Source organism: Rhineura floridana, unplaced genomic scaffold (genome assembly GCF_030035675.1).
Source record: "Rhineura floridana isolate rRhiFlo1 unplaced genomic scaffold, rRhiFlo1.hap2 scaffold_24, whole genome shotgun sequence".
Classification (NCBI taxonomy): domain Eukaryota; kingdom Metazoa; phylum Chordata; class Lepidosauria; order Squamata; family Rhineuridae; genus Rhineura; species Rhineura floridana.
The window spans coordinates 93264-115643 of NW_026902527.1; the positions used below are offsets into that span (position 1 = coordinate 93264).

General features: G+C 44.6%; 1 protein-coding gene across 1 annotated transcript; it reads left to right on the forward strand.

Moving 5' to 3' along the window:
* The first annotated feature begins 1007 nt into the window (after window positions 1-1007).
* LOC133375417 (zinc finger protein 883-like) lies at window positions 1008-21905 on the forward strand. Its single transcript, XM_061606993.1, has 2 exons — window positions 1008-1581; window positions 18997-21905. The coding sequence occupies exons 1-2, from the start codon at window positions 1539-1541 to the stop codon at window positions 21003-21005; spliced, it is 2052 nt and encodes a 683-aa protein (XP_061462977.1). The 5' UTR covers window positions 1008-1538; the 3' UTR covers window positions 21006-21905.
* The last annotated feature ends 475 nt before the right edge of the window (window positions 21906-22380 follow it).

Genomic DNA, 22380 nt, shown 5'->3' on the forward strand with positions numbered 1-22380 from the left:
GGGTGACACCAACCCTAGTGACGCCACTGCCGCCCTCTGTTGTCTTGAAACAGCTTTCTTCCCTAAAAATTAATTTAACTATATGCTGTGTGAAGAATTTTCTTTTCTCTCTCTTGAATCTGCCAACATCCAGCATCTTTCCATGTCCATGAGTTCTAGTGCCATGAGAGGTACCGAAAACTCAGCCCCTGCCTTATTTCTGTATGTGTATTGTCATGGTAGGCACCACCACAGAAAAGGCCCTGCCCTGTGTGTCACCGGATGAGGGGGCCTCATCCTGAAATCTCCATTTTCTGGGGTTTGGTTATTATTAGGACCCTGCAAGCAGCCATTGATATAGATATGTCACTTTTCTCACTTTATTCCTCACAAGAATTTTAAAAGAGCTAATGCTGGTGTAACATGCATAGTTTGATCTGCCAAAAATAAAAGAAAATGACCACCTGAAATGAGGTAAAGGCAGAACGAAAACATTGGATTTTCATTGGTGCAATATGATCTCCTCTACAAACTGGGGACATCTTCAGGAACATTTATCAAAGCCTTTCCTCAGCAGTAATATTAGGATGGAATACACAGAAAATCACCTCGTTTCCAGCGGATCTTGCATATATGCTGAGCTGCACATAAGCAGAAAACATCTCTTAAAAAAAAAGTGGGTCTCTCTCCAGAAGAGTGGTGAGGCAGGGTCCCCCCCAGGATGGGCAAACAAAACCTCCCAGTTAGTGGGGCAGTGAAATCCACTCCGGGTTTTCCCAGAAGGTGTCCAGGGAGCTGAAACCTCCGCTGCTCCCAGCTTTCTAAGTGGCATCCCAGTGGATGCCTGCTGCGATCCCTGCAGCTGGCCTCAGACCTCTGCTCTGGCAGACACGTGCTGGAAAGGCTGATCCCTCTGGGGAGGGAGTTGAAAAGGACTGGGTGGCAGGGGGCGGAGAGGAGATCCCGGTCTTGGAGGCTGCAGGCAGGAAGGGGGAACGGCATAGCTGGGATTGGAGGGAGGAACTTATGGCAGCCCAAGTTTCCCGCTCCGAATAGCTCCACTCATCCCTGCGCCTGTTTCTTGGCGCGCTCCCTCTCCTGTGGGACCCAGAGCGACCTCCCGGAGAAAACCTTGACAACCCGGCGCAGGCAGGCAGCTCACTGGTGGGATAAGAGCAGGAGCATGGCCACTGGATTGGGCTGATGGGAGTTGTAGTTCCCAAAAGTAACTTTTCCAAGCTCTGAGCAGGAGTGGCCTCCACTGCTGGGCAAGGATGATCCGTTCAGCCCGCTGGAAGAGCAGCCTCAAGAGAAGGTTCAGCTGTCCAGAGCCAGCGGCTGGCCGACCGCAAAGGGCTCCAGGCTCCGGAGTGGAGCCTGATCACTTCCCCAGGCCCACCCGTTCAGAAGCCTCTCTCTGCCGGGAGCTCTTCAAGGGTTAACAAGCGACGACAGAGCCGGAGGAAGGAGCGCAAAGGAGGGACGTCCCTTTCCTGCCTCGCCTCTCTGCGAGAAACGGAGGCTGGGAGCGCCGGAGGAGCCCCTCTTCGTGCGCAGCGATGTTGGCCAGCGGGGTTGCGCGGGGGGAGCCTGGAGACAAAGGTAGGCAAGTTGGGGAGGGTGGAAGGGGGCGAGGACCCCCTGAAGCGCCCCTCCCCACAGACCCTCCCGATCGGAGGCTGCAGCTCTGCCCGGGGAACATCTGTGGGTCTGGAGATGAATTTCAGGGCCTTAAGCTTTGCAGATGTGGAAGCTTGATCGTTGGAACAGAGCTAAGGAGACACCAGTGCGCTGAATGGGCCGCTTCTTCATCTGTCCTCCTTTCTCCTGTGGTTCAGCTGGGATAGTCGAATAGTGAGGTTATTCTGCCATTAATTCCATTCTGCCAGCCCTCCCCAGTTTCCTGTTCTGTTAGAATTAAGGTCGCCATTTAATTCAGGAAAGCAGAAAGGTGGCCCTGCCCTCCTTGTTCTGGGGTAGCCTGGCAGACAAACTGTTTAGTGAGTGACGTTTCTCCTGAAATGGGTGCAAAGTCATGGAAGCTACTTCCTGCTCTCTCTTCCTAAACTCCAGGTGTAAGTTCCCTACTAAATCAGAGGATGTTATCCAGTTTCTCCACACCACACTTCTTTATGGCACATCCACACTGTACATTGAAGGCATGTGGCTTCCTCCAAAGAGTCCTGGGAGTTGTAGTTTATGAAGGGTGCTGGGAATGTAGCGCAGTGAGGAAAAACTATTATCCAGGATTCGTTGGGGGAAGCCATGTGCTTTACATTTGTGTTGAATGTGCTTTAAAGGTCTGATGTGATCATACACTTCTATTGTGTCTCCTCTAAGCTATTTTTCTATGGCAAAAATCCCCAAATGTTGCAACCCTTGATCATTTTGTTTGCCCATTTCTCTACCGCTTCCACCTCTGGAATGCTATTTTTGCGATCAGGCAACCAGAACTGAAGACAGCATCCAAGTAGGATCACATCTTAGAAGTGTATAATGGCATTATGATATTGGCAGTTTTATTTTCAATCTGTGTCTTAATGATCCCTCACATGGAATCCACCAATTTCATAGCTATAACATCAGTATCTTAACTGAGGCATCCGCTATGACCTCAAGGTCTCTGTCCTGTCAGTCACCACCGGTTCAAGTTTGGATTTTTTTGCTTCTGTGCATCACTTTACACTTGCTTTCATTTAATTGCATTTGCTCTTTGGAGAGTTCCTTTGGGAGTTCCTCACCATCCCTCTTTATTTAATCACCCTGAATTTGATATCAACAGTAAATCCATGTCATTTAGCAACAAGTTTAAAAGCACAGGTCCTAATCCTGATGATAGGCGGGGGGACACTTCTTACATCCCTCCATTGGGAGAACTGTTCATTTATTCCGACTTTCTCCTTCCTGATCTTTAAACAATTCCTGATGCATGAGAGCATATTTCCCGATCTCCCATGATTGCTGAGTTCCACTCCATGTTTGGTAATTTTGTCTTTAATAATATTTTCCACTATTTTTCCCGGAACAGCTAATAGGCCTCTGATTTCCCTGATAGCAGTCCATATGGTAGCAAGTCTTTGAGAGAACGTACCTATTTTTGTTAGAAGATCAGATGCCATCTGGACCCGAGGTGATTTGGGAACTCTAAAGGAAAAGTTCCTGCTTGCCCCATCTCTCTTCAGAGCATGAGTGGAGGGCAGATGATGTCCATGCCTTGAATGGAAGCATCAGTGAAGAAGGCAATGGTTTTCTTCTTCCAGGGATTGGTGATGTTTGAGGAAGGGTCCTTGCACTTCACCCAGGAGGAACGGGCTCAGCTGGATCCAGACGAGAGAGCTCTGTACAAGGAGATCATGCAGGAGATTAATGAGATGGCGATTTATGCTGTTAGAATTAGGAGAGGTTAAGGGTAGCCTTCCTACTCCCTTCCTGGCACCCCTGCTTCGCAAATCTGACCCACAATGCATTTCAGATTATCCATTGGAGCTGCCATCATTTCCTACACCCCCTTTTCACAGACAGGAAGGCTCTGGGATGCCAATTTAGTGCTGATAATTCTGGGATCCTAGGACAGCACCCCCTGCGCTTCCCAGCCAGAGCCCTCTTTAACTTACTCTGCAAGGCCTAAAACCAACACTCTCCCTCTGTTGTTGCCACCAGTCTGAAGAGTCAGCTTTTCTTTAGCACCTCAAAATCCTTTTACTCGGTAGTGGGGAACCCACGTTTTAGCTCAAGTATCTACCTGATCCTAAGTCACCACTTACCTCCAGGATATTGGTCCTGTCAGGTGTAAAGCTGTTTGGCTGGTCCACTGCAGGCTTTTTCCTGATGGTGGATGAGGGACAAAGGCTGCATATCTCAGCCCATCTTTTAAAGATATTTCCTCCTAGATAAGTTTATGGCATACTGGGCTCTCTTGGATCAATTAAAGCTGAACTCACATAGTGTGTGTGTGTGTGTGTGTGTTATGTGCCTTTAAGTCAGTTACAACTTATGGTGACCTTATGAATCAGTGGCCTCCAATAGAATCTGTCACGAACCATCCTGTTCAGATCTTATAAGTTCAGGTCTGTGGGTTCCTTTATGGAATCAATCCATCTCTTGTTTGGCCTTCCTCTTTTTCTACTCCCTTCTGTTTTTCCCAACTTTCTCATCTTTTCTAGTGAGCATGTCTTCTGATTATGTGTCCAAAGTGTCATGGAAACTTGAATTCAAGATGGTTGTGTAGCAAAGAATTGTGGGGTTTCATTTGTTAATGTGGGATCTTAACAGGTTAACATTTAGTTTCTGTATTAGAGCTGTGAGTTGGCAGTTTTCTTTCCCAGCTGCGGGTAATCAGAGGCCCACCCTTGTTGTTGTTGTTATGTGCCTTAACGTCGAGTACAACTTATGGCATCCCTATGAACCCATGATCTCCAACAGCATCTGTTGTGAAATACCCTGTTCAGATCTTATAAGTTCAGGTCTGTGGCTTCCTTGATGGAATCAATCCATCTCTTGTTTGGCCTTCCGCTTTTTCTACTCCCTTCTGTTTTTCTCAGCATTATTGTCTTTTCTAGTGAATCATGTCTTCTCATGGTGTGTCCAAAGTATGATAGCCTCAGTTTCATCATTTTAGCTTCTAATAGTAGTTCTGATTTAATTTGTTCTAACACCCAATTATTTGTCTTCTTCACGGTCCATGGTATACACAGAGCACTCCTCCAATACCACATTTCAAATGAGTTGATTTTTCTTTTCACTGTCCAACTTTCAAATCCATACATACAGAACAGGAATACCATGGTCTGAAAGATCTTGACTTTGGTGATCGGTGATGCTGTGATGTTCCCTCCTTTCTCTGTGACCACTAGTGATGTCTCACCTCTGTCAGGCCCACCTTATGATGTGTAGCCTACCTCTGGCCACCCTGGTCAGGATCGTCATGTTTATTTTACCTCTCTCCGCTCTAGCACAGATCTCAAAAGATCCTCCTGCTAGGCCACACTACCCAACACTCTGTGTACCCAATATAGCCTCTAGACCAGTGTTTCTCAACCTTTTTTATTTTTTTGTTGCTGGACTACAGTTCCCGTAATTCCTGACCATTGGCCATGCTGACTGGGGCTGATGGGAGTTGTAGTCCAGCAACAACAACAACAACAAAATGGTTGAGAAATACTGCTCTAGACTGTGCCTTAGTCTCTTCCTGGCTATTTTGATACCTTTTGTCTGTGTGTATCGGTAATTCCCAACCCCCCTGAAGCCTCTTGCCTATGAAGCTCCCAGCTCTGGGTTGCTCTGTGGTACTGGATGTTGAGACAATATCTCTTCCTTCACTGCTGCCACCATTCGATACCATTTCTTCTTCAGCCTTGATTACACTGCCTCCCCTCCTGGTCTGTACACCCCTGCTAAGGAATCAGGCTTTAAGTAAACCAAGAAAAAGTATATTGATAACACTAGGAATAACAAGATTACTTATAGATTTCGTTGACAAGGATATGGTTTCATATATGTTTCTCTTATGTTCCTAATTCCTAATATTCGCTTCAGAACTCCTAATCCAATCTCTCAACAGCCACCTCTTACTCTCCACATCAACCTCCCTGTCTACAACCACCCTGTCCAACCCCCACCACCATGACTCAACTGTCATCCTCTCATTTATACCTTCAGCCATTCAAACACACAGCCAATCATCCTCCAGCATTCTACAGCCCATGTACTCCCCCTTCTCACTCACTCCACTTACCATATTTCCTATAATAAACCTGCACTTACCATATTTACATTACATTAACATACAGGAACATCACAAATTCATCTTTGCATTTGAGGATCTTTTCTTGTAGCTACCCTTGCCAGTCCAAGATTTCTTGACTATTGTCTCCAGTTTGGTTAATGACTGTGCCAAGCTATTGATAATCCTTGAAAAGTTCAATGTCCTCGTTGCCAACTCTGTTTTTCTTAGGTGCCTTCAAGTCAATTATGACTTATGGTGACCCTATGAATCAGTGACCTCCAAGAGCATCTGTCATGAACCACCCTGTTCAGATCTTGTAAGTTCAGGTCTGTGGCTTCCTTGATGGAATCAATCCATCTCTTGTTTGGCCTTCCTCTTTTCCCCCCACCACCATGACTCAAGTGTCATCCTCTCATTTATCCATCTATTTTCTGGGAGCCAGAAATTTAAAGTGACAGCATCAACTTAATTAGAAGAAAATTAAACAAGTCCTTTCTGCTTTATGTCCACCTTTTTTGACTAGAGGAATCTATATATGTAATGCTCGAAGATGCTAACTAGAAAGAAATGCAAAGACATGGGCATAATATTATATAGAGAAGATGAGCCAATTAGATCACAACAAATGAAGATCACCCAGTTCTTCTCACCTAAACAGGATGACTTTCACTCTCCAGAGAGACCACACGAGCCTGTAGTACATTCTGAAGCTCCTTTGGATTGGTCATTGGACTATAAATCTGGTTTATATCTTTTACCTGAATCTCCTCTGTCCCAAAATTTAGCTATTGAACTATTAGAAGCAGACTCTCACACCCCATCAGAACCAGCGAAGGAGACACCATCACAAGTGATAGAGACCGTGAGAGAAACACGAGTACCAGAACCTTTACCTACTAAACATCAACCTCTTATAGATAATCAATCTGGTAATGGTACGTTTAACCTCCCCTCTATACCTGGAAATTATGCCCATCTCTTGGGTGGATCCCTTCTGATTCTCGAAGAACTTGAATTGATGAAGTTCCTCTCTGAATGCAATAATTTACTACATACCTTAGTGAATGCTGTCAATCTTTTCACCCAGAACAAGGTAGACAACTCTAAGGAGATGAGTCCCTCATCTATTCCTAGGAGTCAGCTGCCTATACCGACCGCCATAGGTAAAAGGAAGAAACCCATTAGTAGGATACTAGTAAAAAAATCTAAAAACATTAAAAATCAAAAACCAATTCGATATAAAAAAATGAACTTTAATCCCCTTTTTAAAATTATGGATACATATCTTCGCCGGCAGACTGTCTCATCATCTACTGGGGGACCTTCTAAATCGACCCAAAGGAAAGAATCGAAGTCAGACCCGGAACCCTCCTTAACAGTCACTATCATTCCATCTCTATGTGATACTGAATTATCTTACTTAACATCAGACCCTGCTTCTGGACAACCCCAAACCGACGGTCATCATGATGCTGATGACCCCATGGAAGTTCTAGCACGGTGCTCTCATGAGACTAATGACCTAACTGGAAAACCATCACAGTTCCATCTGATTATAAACAAGGAAAAGAAGATCCCTGAGAAGACTACTGAAGAAACATCCTATATGCTCCCGACTGTTCCTGAGTCATCCATAACACCTTCTATTTCCTTGCCTTCCGCGATTGCTAATAATCAGCCGGCTCTTTCCACTAAGACCTTCTCAAGAAAAGACGACTTAGAATACTACTCCCTGCGACTCAGCCGGAATAGGATAGTTCTATCCCACTTCCCTTGTTACAATAATATCGATCAGCATTTAAATTGGAAAAGTTACATCTTCGATGTTTTACGATCCTTGAATGCAGTTCCAATCAAGTTTGAAGATATAACTAAGGCAGTTATCCTTACTAAGAACCCCCTTGATTTGATGGCACTATTAACATTCAGATCTTATGGAATGGTTAATGCTTTTTTAGCAAATAGGTTTCTATTGTTGAAGTTTGGAATCCAAGCACACCGATATTTTGTTGATACAGGAAGACCTCACCCTCTCTGTGTTAATTGGCACCGACCAATGACCCATACCCAATCACCAAATTTGGGGAAATATCTTCAAGATAATTGTACAGCTATATGAGACCCCCAATTCAATCTCATTGGTAGCGATTTTCTTGTGCTGGATAGCTATAACGATACCACCAGCTCCCCTCTCATGAGTAGCCCAGCCCAAATTCAATCACAGTCATCCGCTCAGGATACTCATGAGGATAAACCATCCTCCTCCTTCTGTGATGGATCAGATGAGCTAATTTCCAGCTTCACTAGTTTCTCTGATAACGCCCAACAAGAGATTATTAATAATTTAAACAAACTTCTTCAAAATCTATTGAGTAAGAGATCAGCGGCCAGCCCCCATAACAGTATTGATCTAGATTTGTGCGACAAAGCCCAGACTTCAAAAAAATCGACAACCTATGTTCGATCAGGTATACCAGAATCGGATGTCATGGGCGTTAATTTTCAAAGTACAGTCTTAGCCCCTCAAAAGGAACTGAATCTCCCTTGATGTCATACAATACCTTATAAACCCTTGAAGGACTCTATTTTAGGAGAACCTATAGTAACTATATGAGGAGGTGGAAGATATGGTTCGAGAAAACCTTCTCACCATATCAAGAGATCTTACCGTTGTTTATCAATTCCGACACGACGTCCTCGGCCAAATAGACAGGCGTACTTGGATGACAACCCGCCCGGGTTACTATTCCTGCTTTTTAACGCCAGATCGGTAAATCAAAAAACGACGATCATTCAGGACCTTATCCTGGATGAACATGCCGACTTGACATGTATTACAGAAACCTGGTTAGATGAATTAGGCGGGGTGAACCTTGTCGATCTCTGCCCTCCAGGTTTCTGTGTACACCAACAGGCTAGACCGGGGGGTCGGGGTGGGGGAGTCGCAGTGGTCTTTCATGACTCCATTCCTATTACCAAGTACCCTCTTCCGCAAATTCCAGGATTAGAGTGTCTTTATTTGAAACTCGGTGGGCGGACCAAAATAGCAATTCTACTGGTGTATCGACCTCCCCGCTGCCCAGCAGTCCCTCTATCTGGACTATCCAAATTGATCTCCGACCTGTTATTGGAATCTCCCAGGATGTTGATTCTGGGTGATTTCAACATTCACGCAGAGTCTTCACTTCATGGAGAGGCCCAAGACTTTATAGCAGCAATGTCTACTATGGGCCTATTTCAACTAATAACAGGCCCTACTCATACAGCGGGTCACACCCTCGATCTTGTTTTTTATGCGGGACAGGATGACAAGGTTCTAGGAGTGGTAGATCCCTTGATAACTCCGTTGTCATGGACAGACCATCACCTAGTCAGCTTTAGGCTAACTGCGACTCATACCCACCGGGGGGAGAAGGGACCTATTAAAATGGTCCGCCCCAGGAGACTGATGCATCCTGATGGTTTCCTATCAGCCCTTGGGGAATTCCCAGTCTCCCAAGTAAACGATTCTGCCGATACTCTGCTCAATCTCTGGAACAGTTCTCTGTCCAGGGTGATCGACACAATTGCTCCCGAGCGTCCCCTCGTGCGTTCCAGAAGAAAACCAGCCTTATGGTTCTCAAATGAACTGATGGTGATGAAACGCACTCGTCGGGGGCTAGAGCGATGTTGGCGGAAAACTCAAAGTGAATCTGATCGACTTGTCGTTAAAGAATTTTCAAAAATTTATTCAACTATTAGATGATCTACTCAAAAGGCCTTTTTTACAGCTTCCATATCAGCCATTAACCAGCCAGCTGAACTATTCCGTCTGGTTAGAAACTTGCTTAACCCAGCTGACCCTAGGGATAACAGGGATTTTCCCCCAAATCGCTGTCAAGAGTTTGCCTTTTATTTTGCGAATAAGATCGATCAGATCTGCTCCTACTTAGAAGCCAATTTCAATGCAGTCTCTATGAATGTACCTTCGGCCTCTGTCTGTCCAATTAAAATGGATTCCTTTCAACTTGTTCAACCTGAAGATATAGACAACCTCCTTGGAGGAATGAGACCTACCACCTGCCCACTTGACCCTTGCCCTTCATGGATTATTAAACAAGCCAAAGGAGGTCTGGCTCAATGGGTCTGTGGAGTAGTTAACGCCTCACTCCAACAAGGCTCCCTACCGGGATGTCTGAAAGAGGCCATCGTGAGACCGCTCTTGAAGAAATCCTCCTTAGACCCATCATGCTTGGGCAGTTATCGACCAGTATCCAACTTACCTTTTCTAAGTAAAATTGTGGAATGGGTGGTGTCTAGTCAACTTCAACGCTTCCTAATGGAAACGGATTACCTTGACCCATTCCAATCTGGGTTCAGACCTGGCCACGGGACTGAAACGGCTTTGGTCGCCTTGGTGGATGACCTTCGAAGGGAGTTAGACAGGGGGAGTGTGTCCCTGTTGATTCTCCTGGATCTCTCGGCTGCCTTTGACACCATCGACCATGGTATCATTCATCGCCTCTCGGGGATGGGGCTTGGGGGTACTGTGCTTTGCTGGCTCCGCTCATTCCTGGAAGGTCGATCTCAAAAGGTATTATTTATTTAATGGATTTATATTCCGCTCTAGTTCAAAAAATGTAGAATTCAGAGCGGAGAACAGTAAGGCATAGTCCAATACAAAATACTAGATAACGCAATTAAAAAATATGAAAGTATATCTACTAAAACAATTTTCTACAACATTTTCAATCAGACGTTAAAAGCTTGGTAAAATAAAAATGTTTTTATCTGGCGCCGGAAATCGATGATAGAAGTGGAAAGTCGTATCTCAGGCGGAAGCTGGTTCCATAAGGAGGGAGCGGCAACCGAGAAAGTCTTATTTCTGATAGCCGTGTGTCGGATGGTAAATGTTGATGGAACAATCAGAGTAGATTCGGTGGTCGATCTGATAGGATGGGAAGACTGGAATTCAGAGAGACGATTAGTCAGATATATCGGTGCTAATCCATGTCGGGCTTTAAATGTTAGAACCAGAATCTTGAACTGGTGCCGGAATTCGATGGGGAGCCAATGTAGATGATAAAGAAGGGGCGTGGTGTGGACCCACGGACTGGTTCTAGTGATCATTCTTGCTGCTGCACTTTGAACTAATTTAAGTGGTCGGAGCGATTTTGCAGGTAGTCCGATGTATAGGGAATTACAATAGTCTAATCGCGAGGTCACTAGTGCTTGAGTAACTTTTCTTAAATCAGACATTCCCAGAAATGGTCGAAGTTGACGAACGAGTTTTAATTTAGCAAAAGCCGTTCTAGAAACAGCCGTAATCTGGGGTTCTACGGTCAGAGCTGAATCCAAAATTATGCCCAAGCTACGGACTTGAGACTTTAGGGGAAGGAGAACTCCATCTAGTGAAGGTAAATTGCCTAATTCTTGTGGAGGACTTTTTCCGATGAGAATGACCTCTGTTTTTTCTGGATTGAACTTTAGTTTGTTCCTGTTCATCCAGTTTTGTACTGCCACAAGGCATTGATTAAGGGGATAGACAGCATCTTTTGCATTCGGTGGAAAAGAGCAATACAGCTGAGTATCGTCCGCATATTGGTGATAATGAATTCCAAATTCCTGAATAATCTTACCTAAAGGTCTCAGATAAATGTTAAACAACATTGGGGACAGGACAGAGCCTTGTGGGATGCCAAACCGTAGAGGCCAGGGTGTAGAATGATAATCCCCGAGGGCAACTCTCTGAGTCCTGCCCTCTAAGAAGGAGCGGAGCCACTGTAAGACTATACTTCTAAATCCTATTTGATATAGGCGATCTAAAAGGATGTCATGATCGATAGTATCAAAAGCGGCAGATAGATCTAATAGAACTAGCAGGGATAAATTACCCTTATCTAGTTCTAGCCGAAGATCGTCCATTAGAGCAACTAAAGCTGTCTCAGTTCCGTGATTTGGCCTAAAGCCAGATTGAAAGGGATCGAAGCCGCAGGTGGAGTCTAGAAATGTTTGTAATTGAGTGGCTACAGCTCTTTTGATGACTTTGCTCAAAAAAGGCAGATTGGATACTGGATGGAAATTATTTAACAGTGCGGAATCAAGAGAAGGTTTTTTTAATAATGGGGTAATAATAGCTACCTTCAGACATTCAGGTAAACAGCCTTGTTGGAGGGAGGAGTTGACAATTACACTGAGCCAGTTAGCTAATTCAGCTCTAGATATTTTTATGAGCCAGGAAGGGCATGGATCGAGTGGGCAAGTAGTGGGATTCATTCCCTTCAGAGATTGGGAGATGTCTTCAGGGAGAACAAATTGAAAGGTAGAAAAAAGAGAGGAGTCATGAGTTTCAGATGTAGTATTATTTTCATCTGTCGTGGTGGTATGATCTAAGATAGAACGAATCTGATCAATTTTAGCCTCAAAGAATGCGCAAATTCTTGGCAGCGAGCCGGCTAAATGAATAGCGCAAGCGGAGAGCTCGAAATTTGGCAGGAGTGGAAAGGAAAAGGATTGTTTGCAATTTGGTTTTTGTTTTTTTAGGATTAAGTTCTTTTGGTTGATTCTAATTTCGTAGATTCGTAAAAAGGATCTTTGGGTTGCATGTCTAGCTGAGGTATAAGTTTTAATGAATTTTTTGACAGCAACCCGATCAAGTGGATCCTTTGTCTCTTGCCAACGACGGTCTAATTGCCGATAAACACGCTTCATTTTTAACAGTTCTATTGAGAACCAGGGAGCAGGTTTAGGTCTGGCCATTTTCAATGGACGGAGAGGGGCAATTGTATCTATTGTTTCAGACAACCTATTATTCCAGGTGTTGGTAAGAATGTCAATTGGTTCTCCCAAATGGACATCGGGGTAGTCTTTGAGTCTGGATAAGAATACATCTTGGTCTAATAAACTTCTTGGGCGATATAATTTGATAGGAGGCGGCGTCTTAGCTGGAGAAGGCATAAATGATAACTTAAATTGGATCAGGTAGTGGTCAGACCAAAACAATGAGAAAGTGACAATATCATCAACTTGAAAGTCGTTCGTATCCGAAGCTGGCTGAAAAATAAGGTCAAGGGTGTGGCCAGCAGTGTGAGTTGGGGTCCGTACTAATTGTTGGAACCCCATAGATTTTCTTGGCAATTGGCCATTTACATGTATGTTTAATTTAATAGCACTATGGTCACTGCTCCCAATTGGTTCAACAACACTTACATCTCGCACCAGGTCCCAGTCCCCACTGAGGATTAAGTCCAGGGTTGCCGTCCCTCTGGTCAGTTCCATGACCATCTGGTCTAGGGAATAGTCATTTAGAATATCTAGAAATTTTGCTTCTTTGTCATGACTGGAACACATATGCGGCCAGTCTATGTCTGGGTAGTTGAAGTCACCCATTACTACCACATTTCCTAGTTTGGATGCTTCCTCAATTTCATATCTCATCTCCAGGTCTCCCTGAGCATTTTGATCAGGGGGATGATAGATCGTTCCCAGTATTAAGTCCCTCCTGGGGCACGGTATCACCACCCACAACGATTCTGTGGAGGAGTCCGCCTCTTTTGGGGTTTCGAGCTTGCTGGATTCAATGCCTTCTTTCACGTATAGAGCGACTCCGCCACCAATACGTCCTTCCCTGTCCTTCCGATATAGTTTATATCCAGGGATAACCGTATCCCACTGGTTTTCTCCATTCCACCAGGTCTCCGTTATGCTCACTATATCAATGCTCTCCTCTAAGACCAAGCACTCCAGTTCTCCCATCTTGGTTCGCAGGCTCCTAGCATTAGCGTACAGGCACTTGTAAGCAGTGTCTCTCTTCAAGTGTCTTTGGCACTTGTGGTTAGGCCTGTGGTAATTTTGCTCTTCTGAATTTATATCCTCTGCCCCTGCTCTCACAACGCCTACTTCTAGGCCTACTCCTTTTAAAATTTCATCATTTCTTTGGTTTTTATCCCAGGGGGGAGGTTTATTCCGAACTGGACCTTCCTCAGCTCCTGTCGGATTTCCCCCCTCAGTCAGTTTAAAAGCTGCTCTGCCACCTTTTTAATTTTAAGTGCCAGCAGTCTGGTTCCATTCTGGTTCAAGTGGAGCCCGTCCCTTTTGTACAGGCCCGGCTTGTCCCAAAATGTTCCCCAGTGCCTAACAAATCCAAACCGTTCCACCCAACACCATCCTCTCATCCACACATTGAGACTGCAAAGCTGGGCCTGTCTGGCTGGTCCTGTGCGTGGAACCGGTAGCATTTCAGAGAAAGCCACCTTGGAGATCCTGGCTTTCGGCATCCTACGTAGCAACCTAAATTTTGCTTCCAGGACCTCACGGCTGCATTTCCCCATGTCGTTGGTGCCAACGTGCACCACAACCACTGACTCCTCCCCAGCACTGTCTACCAAACTATCTAAAGGACAAACCAGCAGAGTCAGGGAAGACTGCGCTAAAAGAAAAAAAGAGTCTTGCTTGCTACAAAACTATTAATATGTTATGAACCTTTTTGAATACAAGTGGTTTTATAGAAGAATATATCTTGCTTATGTATATTTTATTCCCCATCATATGGCTATATAATATTTCCCCATTATAAGTACTGGGCTGTCCACCTTAAATGGAGGAACAAGAGAGCAGATTTTTATGACAGTCGTCTCTCTCTGCATCTCTTTTCACAACCTGTGTTCTGTCATGCCAGCTTGCCAGCTTTACCCTGGCCTGCATTTAAAATGGCTGAACACCAAAGCCTTGTGGGGATTTTCCCCCTTGACATCTGTTTTGTTAACCTGCTGGCAAGCAGTTAAACGTTTGGTTCCCCCCATCACTGTGACTTGGTGATTTTACAACACAGCGCTATCGGCTGACAGTTAGCTTAGCACCTCCTGATCAGCAGAAGGGGCCTGGTTCTGTCAAGGCTGTCAAACTCCTTGAGTTTGTAATGGGAAACCAAGAGGAGGCGCCAGGTGCCGTGGGAAGACTGTTTTCATCCTTTTGATGGAAATGTCAATTGGTTAATTGTCTCCGGCTGGGCCAAGATCTTTTCCATAACAAGGGGCTCAGAACTTTGGGTTTTTGTCCCACTTCGGAGGATCAGCCTATTGCATAGATGACGTTCTGGTGTGGCTCCATTTTCATCCCGACACGCAAGTTCCCTAAGGTGAGGAAGGCTATTCATCTGCAGATCTTATGGTCTGTAAGTATAGCTTAGGCTAGGAAGCTTTTGTGATTGTAATCTGTGCCAAAAGTCTCTTACTGTATTCCTTTTTAAACCTGAACTTTTTGGGCATATGGTAACAGGATCTAAATTGCTACTAAAATTTATTGTGTGTACCTCTTTGTTATTTGTAAAACTTTTATGCTTTTCTTATTTTCTTTTTAATAAATTTTAATTATCTTAACCAACGTGTGTTCACTCCAGAGAGGGGGTTTAGTTCCTAACTTCAGTCCTTGCCATTCGACTACAACTACCGTGTAACAGAGGAATGTTTTACCTGAGACTTTAGAAGGGACAAGGAGTGCATCCATACTCTTCTCCTGAGAAGCTCTGGTGTTTTAACTGGGCTCTGCAGTTCCCTTCGCCCCAGAGTGACAGTAGTGCCTTTAGTAAACATAGAAGAACTCACACAGGGGACAAACCTTATAAATGCTTGGAGTGTGGAAAGAGCTTCAGTCAGAGTAGCACCCTTACTTCACATCAAAGAACTCACACGGGAGACAAACCTTATAAATGCTTTGAGTGTGGAAAGGGCTTCAGTCAGGGTGGAAACCTTACTTTGCATCAAAGAAGTCACACAGGGGACAAACCTTATAAATGTCTGGAGTGTGGAAAGACCTTCAGGTGGAGTAGTAACCTTACTTTGCATCAAAGAAGTCACACAGGGGACAAACCTTATGAATGCTTGGATTGTGGAAAGAGCTTCAGTGACAGTAGTGCCTTTAATAAACATAAAAGAACTCACACAGGAGACAAACCTCATAAATGCTTGGAATGTGGAAAGAGCTTCAGTCAGGGTGGAAACCTTACTTTGCATCAAAGAAGTCACACAGGGGACAAACCTTATAAATGCCTGGAGTGTGGAAAGACCTTCAATCGGGGTGACCAACTTACTTCGCATCACAGATCTCACACAGAGGACAAACCTTATAAATGCTTGGAGTGTGGAAAGAGCTTCAGTCAGAGTAGCCACCTTATTTTGCATCAAAGAACTTACACAGGGGATTAACCTTATGAAACCTGAACCTGAACTAACATTTGCAGGAAAGGATTCTGAGGAACTGAGACAAATAGTGGTAACAAGAGAGGAAGTTCTAAGCTTAATGGACAATATAAAAACTGACAAATCACCAGGCCCGGATGGCATCCACCCGAGAGTTCTCAAAGAACTCAAATGTGAAATTGCTGATCTGCTAACTAAAATATGTAACTTGTCCCTCGGGTCCTCCTCCGTGCCTGAGAACTGGAAAGTGGCAAATGTAACGCCAATCTTCAAAAAGGGATCCAGAGGGGATCCCGGAAATTACAGGCCAGTTACCTTAACTTCTGTCCCTGGAAAACTGGTAGAAAGTATGATTAAAGCTAGATTAACTAAGCACATAGAAGAACAAGCCTTGCTGAAGCAGAGCCAGCATGGCTTCTGCAAGGGAAAGTCCTGTCTCAGTAACCTATTAGAATTCTTTGAGAGTGTCAACAAGCATATAGATAGAGGTGATCCAGTGGACATAGTGTACTTAGACTTTCAAAAAGCGTTTGACAAGGTACCTCACCAAAGGCTTCTGAGGAAGCTTAGCAGTCATGGAATAAGAGGAGAGGTCCTCTTGTGGATCAGGAATTGGTTAAGAAGCAGAAAGCAGAGAGTAGGAATAAACGGACAGTTCTCCCAATGGAGGGCTGTAGAAAGTGGAGTCCCTCAAGGATCGGTATTGGGACCTGTACTTTTCAACTTGTTCATTAATGACCTAGAATTAGGAGTGAGCAGTGAAGTGGCCAAGTTTGCTGACGACACTAAATTGTTCAGGGTTGTTAAAACAAAAAGGGATTGCGAAGAGCTCCAAAAAGACCTCTCCAAACTGAGTGAATGGGCGGAAAAATGGCAAATGCAATTCAATATAAACAAGTGTAAAATTATGCATATTGGAGCAAAAAATCTTAATTTCACATATACGCTCATGGGGTCTGAACTGGCGGTGACCGACCAGGAGAGAGACCTTGGGGTTGTAGTGGACAGCACGATGAAAATGTCGACCCAGTGTGCGGCAGCTGTAAAAAAGGCAAATTCCATGCTAGCAATAATTAGGAAAGGTATTGAAAATAAAACAGCCGATATCATAATGCCGTTGTATAAATCTATGGTGCGGCCGCATTTGAAATACTGTGTACAGTTCTGGTCGCCTCATCTCAAAAAGGATATTATAGAGTTGGAAAAGGTTCAGAAGAGGGCAACCAGAATGATCAAGGGGATGGAGCGACTCCCTTACGAGGAAAGGTTGCAGCATTTGGGGCTTTTTAGTTTAGAGAAAAGGCGGGTCAGAGGAGACATGATAGAAGTGTATAAAATTATGCATGGCATTGAGAAAGTGGATAGAGAAAAGTTCTTCTCCCTCTCTCATAATACTAGAACTCGTGGACATTCCAAGAAGCTGAATGTTGGAAGATTCAGGACAGACAAAAGGAAGTACTTCTTTACTCAGCGCATAGTTAAACTATGGAATTTGCTCCCACAAGATGCAGTAATGGCCACCAGCTTGGAGGGCTTTAAAAGAAGATTAGACAAATTCATGGAGGACAGGGCTATCAATGGCTACTAGCCGTGATGGCTGTGCTGTGCCACCCTAGTCAGAGGCAGCATGCTTCTGAGGACCAGTTGCCGGAAGCCTCAGGAGGGGAGAGTGTTCTTGCACTCGGGTCCTGCTTGCGGGCTTCCCCCAGGCACCTGGTTGGCCACTGTGAGAACAGGATGCTGGACTAGATGGGCCACTGGCCTGATCCAGCAGGCTCGTCTTATGTTCTTATGTTCTTATGTCTCTCTCTTTTCATCTCATCTCTTTTCACAACCTGTGTTCTGTCATGCCAGCTTGCCAGCTTTACCCTGGCCTGCATTTAAAATGGCTGAACACCAAAGCCTTGTGGGGATTTTTCCCCTTGACATCTTTTTTGTTAACCTGCTGGCAAGCACTTAAACCTTTGGTTCCCCCCATCACTGTGACTTGGTGATTTTACAACACAGCGCTATCGGCTGACAGTTAGCTTAGCACCTCCGTATCAGCAGACGGGATCTGGTTCCGTCAAGGCTGTCAAACTCCTTGAGTTTGTTATGGGAAACCAAGAGGAGGCGCCAGGTGCTGTGGGAACATAGTTTTTTCATCCTTTTGATGAAAATGTCAATTGGTTAATTGTCTCCGGGTGAGCCGAGATCTCTTCCATAACAAGGGGCTCAGAACTTTGGGTTTTTGTCCCACTTCGGAGGATCAGCCTATTGCATAGGTGATGTTCTGTTGTGGCTCCTTTTTCATCCTGACACGCAAGTTCCCTAAGGTGAGGAAGGCTATTCATCTGCAGATCTTATGGTCTGTAAGTATAGCTTAGGCTAGGAAGCTTTTGTGATTGTAATCTGTGCCAAAAGTCTCTTACTGTATTCCTTTTTAAACCTTAACTTTTTGGGAGTCTGGTAAAAGGATCTAAATTGCTACTAAAATTTATTGGTGTACCTCTTTGTTATTTGTAAAACTTTTATGCTTTTCTTATTTTCTTTTTAATAAATTTTAATTATCTTAACCAACGTGTGTTCACTCCAGAGAGGGGGTTTAGTTCCTAAATTCAGTCCTTGCCATTCAACTACAACTACCGTGTAACAGAGGAATGTTTTACCTGAGACTTTAGAAGGGACAAGGAGTGCATCCATACTCTTCTCCTGAGAAGCTCTGGTGTTTTAACTGGGCTCTGCAGTTCCCTTCACCCCAGAGTACTAACCAGCTAGAAGGGTGGTGGCAGTTACTACCTTGCAGGGTTGGTGTGAGCATGCACAACCTTGTCAAAGCAGGACTTGCTGGGATCAATTGCCCAAAGCTGGGGATTGACTCCTGGGATGGTGAAGGCAGACAGCTGGTGGGCTCAAGCGTTTCACTACATAGTGACAGTGGGTGGGAGTTGTCCTCCCCGCTTTCACTACATGTCCAAGCACCTACTGCTAAAATAACTCCATACAAGGCGTCGAGCTTCGACAGTTATACTCTGATGTCAATAGAACTCCCAGAAATATGTTTTCAAAGAACAAATCATAATATATTCACAGGATTTCTCCACAGCATTTTATCTCCTTTCCTTTTCATTCCATCAGGATACATCTGGGGAGTCAAGGCTGAGGGAGAACCATCTGAAGTATCACTGGAAAAAGCTGAGGAGCAGATGCAGGAGCAGAGACTGAGGAGTCAAGATGGAGCAAAGAGACAAGAGGAGCGACAGACGCACACAGGGGAAAAATCTCATAAATGCTTGGAGTGTGGAAAGAGCTTTAGTCAGAGTGGCCACCTTATTAGGCATCACAAAACTCATACAGGGGACAAACCTCATAAATGCTTGGAATGTGGAAAGAGCTTCAGTCGGAGTGACAGCCTTACTTCGCATCAAAGAACTCACATGGGAGAGAAACCTTATGAATGCTTGGAGTGTGGAAAGACCTTCAGTCAGGGTGGAAACCTTACTTTGCATCAAAGAAGTCACAAAGGGCACAAACTTTATAAATGCCTGGAGTGTGGAAAGACCTTCAGTCGGGGTGACCAACTTACTTCGCATCACAGATCTCACACAGAGGACAAACCTCATACATGCTTGGCATGTGGAAAGAGCTTCAGTCGGAGTGACAGCCTTACTTTGCATCAAAAAACTCATATGGGAGACAAACCTCATACATGCTTGGAGTGTGGAAAGAGCTTCAGGTGGAGTAGCACCCTTACTTCACATCACAGAACTCACACAGGGGACAAACCTTATGAATGCTTGGAGTGTGGAAAGAGCTTCAGTCTGAGTAGCACCCTTACTTCACATCACAGAACTCACACAGGGGACAAACCTTATGAATGCTTGGAGTGTGGAAAGAGCTTCAGTCGGACTGACAACCTTACTTCGCATCAAAGAACTCACACGGGAGACAAACCTTATAAATGCCTGGAATGTGGAAAGAGCTTCAGTCGGAGTGACAAACTTACTTCGCATCAAAGAACTCACACGGGAGTCAAACCTTATAAATGTTTGGAGTGTGGAAAGAGCTTCAGTCAGAGTAGCACCCTTACTTATCATCAAAGAACTCACATGGGAGACAAACCTTATAAATGCTTGGAGTGTGGAAAGAGCTTCAGTCAGAGTAGCCACCTTATTTTCCATCAAAGAAATCACACAGGGGACAAACCTTATGAATGCTTGGAGTGCGGAAAGAGCTTCAGTCGGAGAACCACCCTTACTTCGCATCAAAGAACTCACACGGGAGACAAACCTTATATATGCTTGGAATGTGGTAAGAGCTTCAGTCACAGTAGCAACCTTACTTCGCATCAAAGAGCTCACACAGGGGAAAAACCTCATAAATGCCTGGAGTGTGGAAAGACCTTCAGTCAGAGTAGCAACCTTACTTCGCATCAAAGAACTCACACGGGAGACAAACCTTATAAATGCTTTGAGTGTGGAAAGGGCTTCAGTCAGGGTGGAAACCTTAGTTTGCATCAAAGAAGTCACACAGGGGAAAAACCTCATAAATGTTTGGAGTGTGGACAGACCTTCAGGTGGAATAGCTCCCTAACTTCGCATCAAAGAACTCACACAGGGGACAAACCTTATGAATGCTTGGAGTGTGGAAAGAGCTTCAGTCAGAGTAGTGCCTTTAGTAAACATAAAAGAACTCACACAGGAGACAAACCTCATAAATGCTTGGAATGTGGAAAGAGCTTCAGTCAGGGTGGAAACCTTACTTTGCATCAAAGAAGTCACACCGGGGACAAACCTTATAAATGCTTTGAGTGTGGAAAGAGCTTCAGTCGTAGTGACAGCCTTACTTCGCATCAAAGAACTCACACAGGAGACAAACCTTATGAATGCTTGGAGTGTGGAAAGAGCTTCAGTGACAGTAGTGCCTTTAGTAAACATAAAAGAACTCACACAGGGGACAAACCTCATAAATGCTTGGAGTGTGGAAAGACCTTCCGTCAGTGTGGAAACCTTACTTTGCATCAAAGAACTCACACAGGGGACAAAGCTTATAAATGCCTGGAGTGTGGAAAGACCTTCAGTCGGGGTGACCAACTTACTTCACATCACAGATCTCACACAGGGGACAAACCTTATGAATGCCTTTAGTGTGGAAAGACCTTCAGGTGGAGTAGCTCCTTTACACAACATCAAAGAACTCACAAGGGACCAATGTTATCGATGCTTGGAGTGTGGAAAGAGATTCAGTCAGAGTAGCTACCTTACTTCTCATCAAAGAAGTGTTACGATTGCTTGGCTAACCCCATTTTGGTTCAAGTGGAACCCAGGAGGTGCAAGGCCAGGAACTATAACTCCCACCCCCACCTCTCACACCCCTGCCCCGCTGGTATGGCTGGTTATGAGTTCCACAGGTGTTGTGCGAAGAACAACAAGGGCAGCGTTAAGAAACAGAATTAACCAAAAGCTACGGCATAAATGTTATCTTCTTCTTTGGCAGACTTCCCTCACTGACCGTACAATCCTCCATTGTTCATTCTAAGGAGCCTTAGTTTTTCAGGGTCAGTAAGAAACTCTCATGCAGGCACACACACACGCAGAAAATCAGCAGATTCCCAGTCCCCTCCTTTGCTGGAGGGGGAGAGTGGAAAAAGTCTTTTAAAAATGAGGCTTGAATCTAGAGAGAGAAGGAGAAGGGGGGGCAGAGAGATCAGAGCTCCACCCTGTGTGCTACGCTCTCAAGGAATGCATGGAGGGACTGCAGGGACAGAACCGGGGAGACTCTGGGTCTTGGTGCAAACCCTTCAGACCAAGAGATTCCTTCCTGGTTTTGGATCAGAGCTCTTCCACATAGCTTCAGCTGTATTCAGCCGCCCATTCAGGGCCTAGGAGAGGTAATCATTCCTACTTTTAATAGCAATAGGGTCCTTTAATCTCTTTAGTTTAAAGTTATGAATGGGTTAGGATATCAATGATTAATGCTGCCACGCACCCAAGTAATTCTGTAACGCTGTTCTACTCTTTTTCTCAATAAAATCAAGCTTTGCTTTAGTCTGGTTTGGACCTGCATTTCTTGGGTTAAATATATATATACGCACCATTTAGGCACACTTCAGGGCAAAGCGCTTGTTCTTATCCCTGGCAAGAGATCCCCCTCCTCTCAAGGAGGTGTGTTTCATGGGACAGGGAGGTGGCAAGTTCACACACTCAGGTTCCCAAGAGCAAATGTAACAGACTGGCGGAGACTGGTGGGCAGCCAGGGTTGCAGGAAATAAAGTAACGTCTGAACAGTCCTGCAATCCAGGGAAACAGGTAGCCAAGTTCTGCATGTGTCTGCAATAGGTGTGATTTCCTTTTCCTTGATTACTATGTTTCGCTGTCTCTTGGTTTAAAATAAGTGGGGAAATGTCCTTTAAATGCTGTGGTAATTTAGAGGTTAAGACACCTATTGGTTAGAGCACGAGAGCAATGGTTAAACGTTAGCCATGGTAAGTGTAAAGCTCAAATTCAAGAACTGGAAAAACAG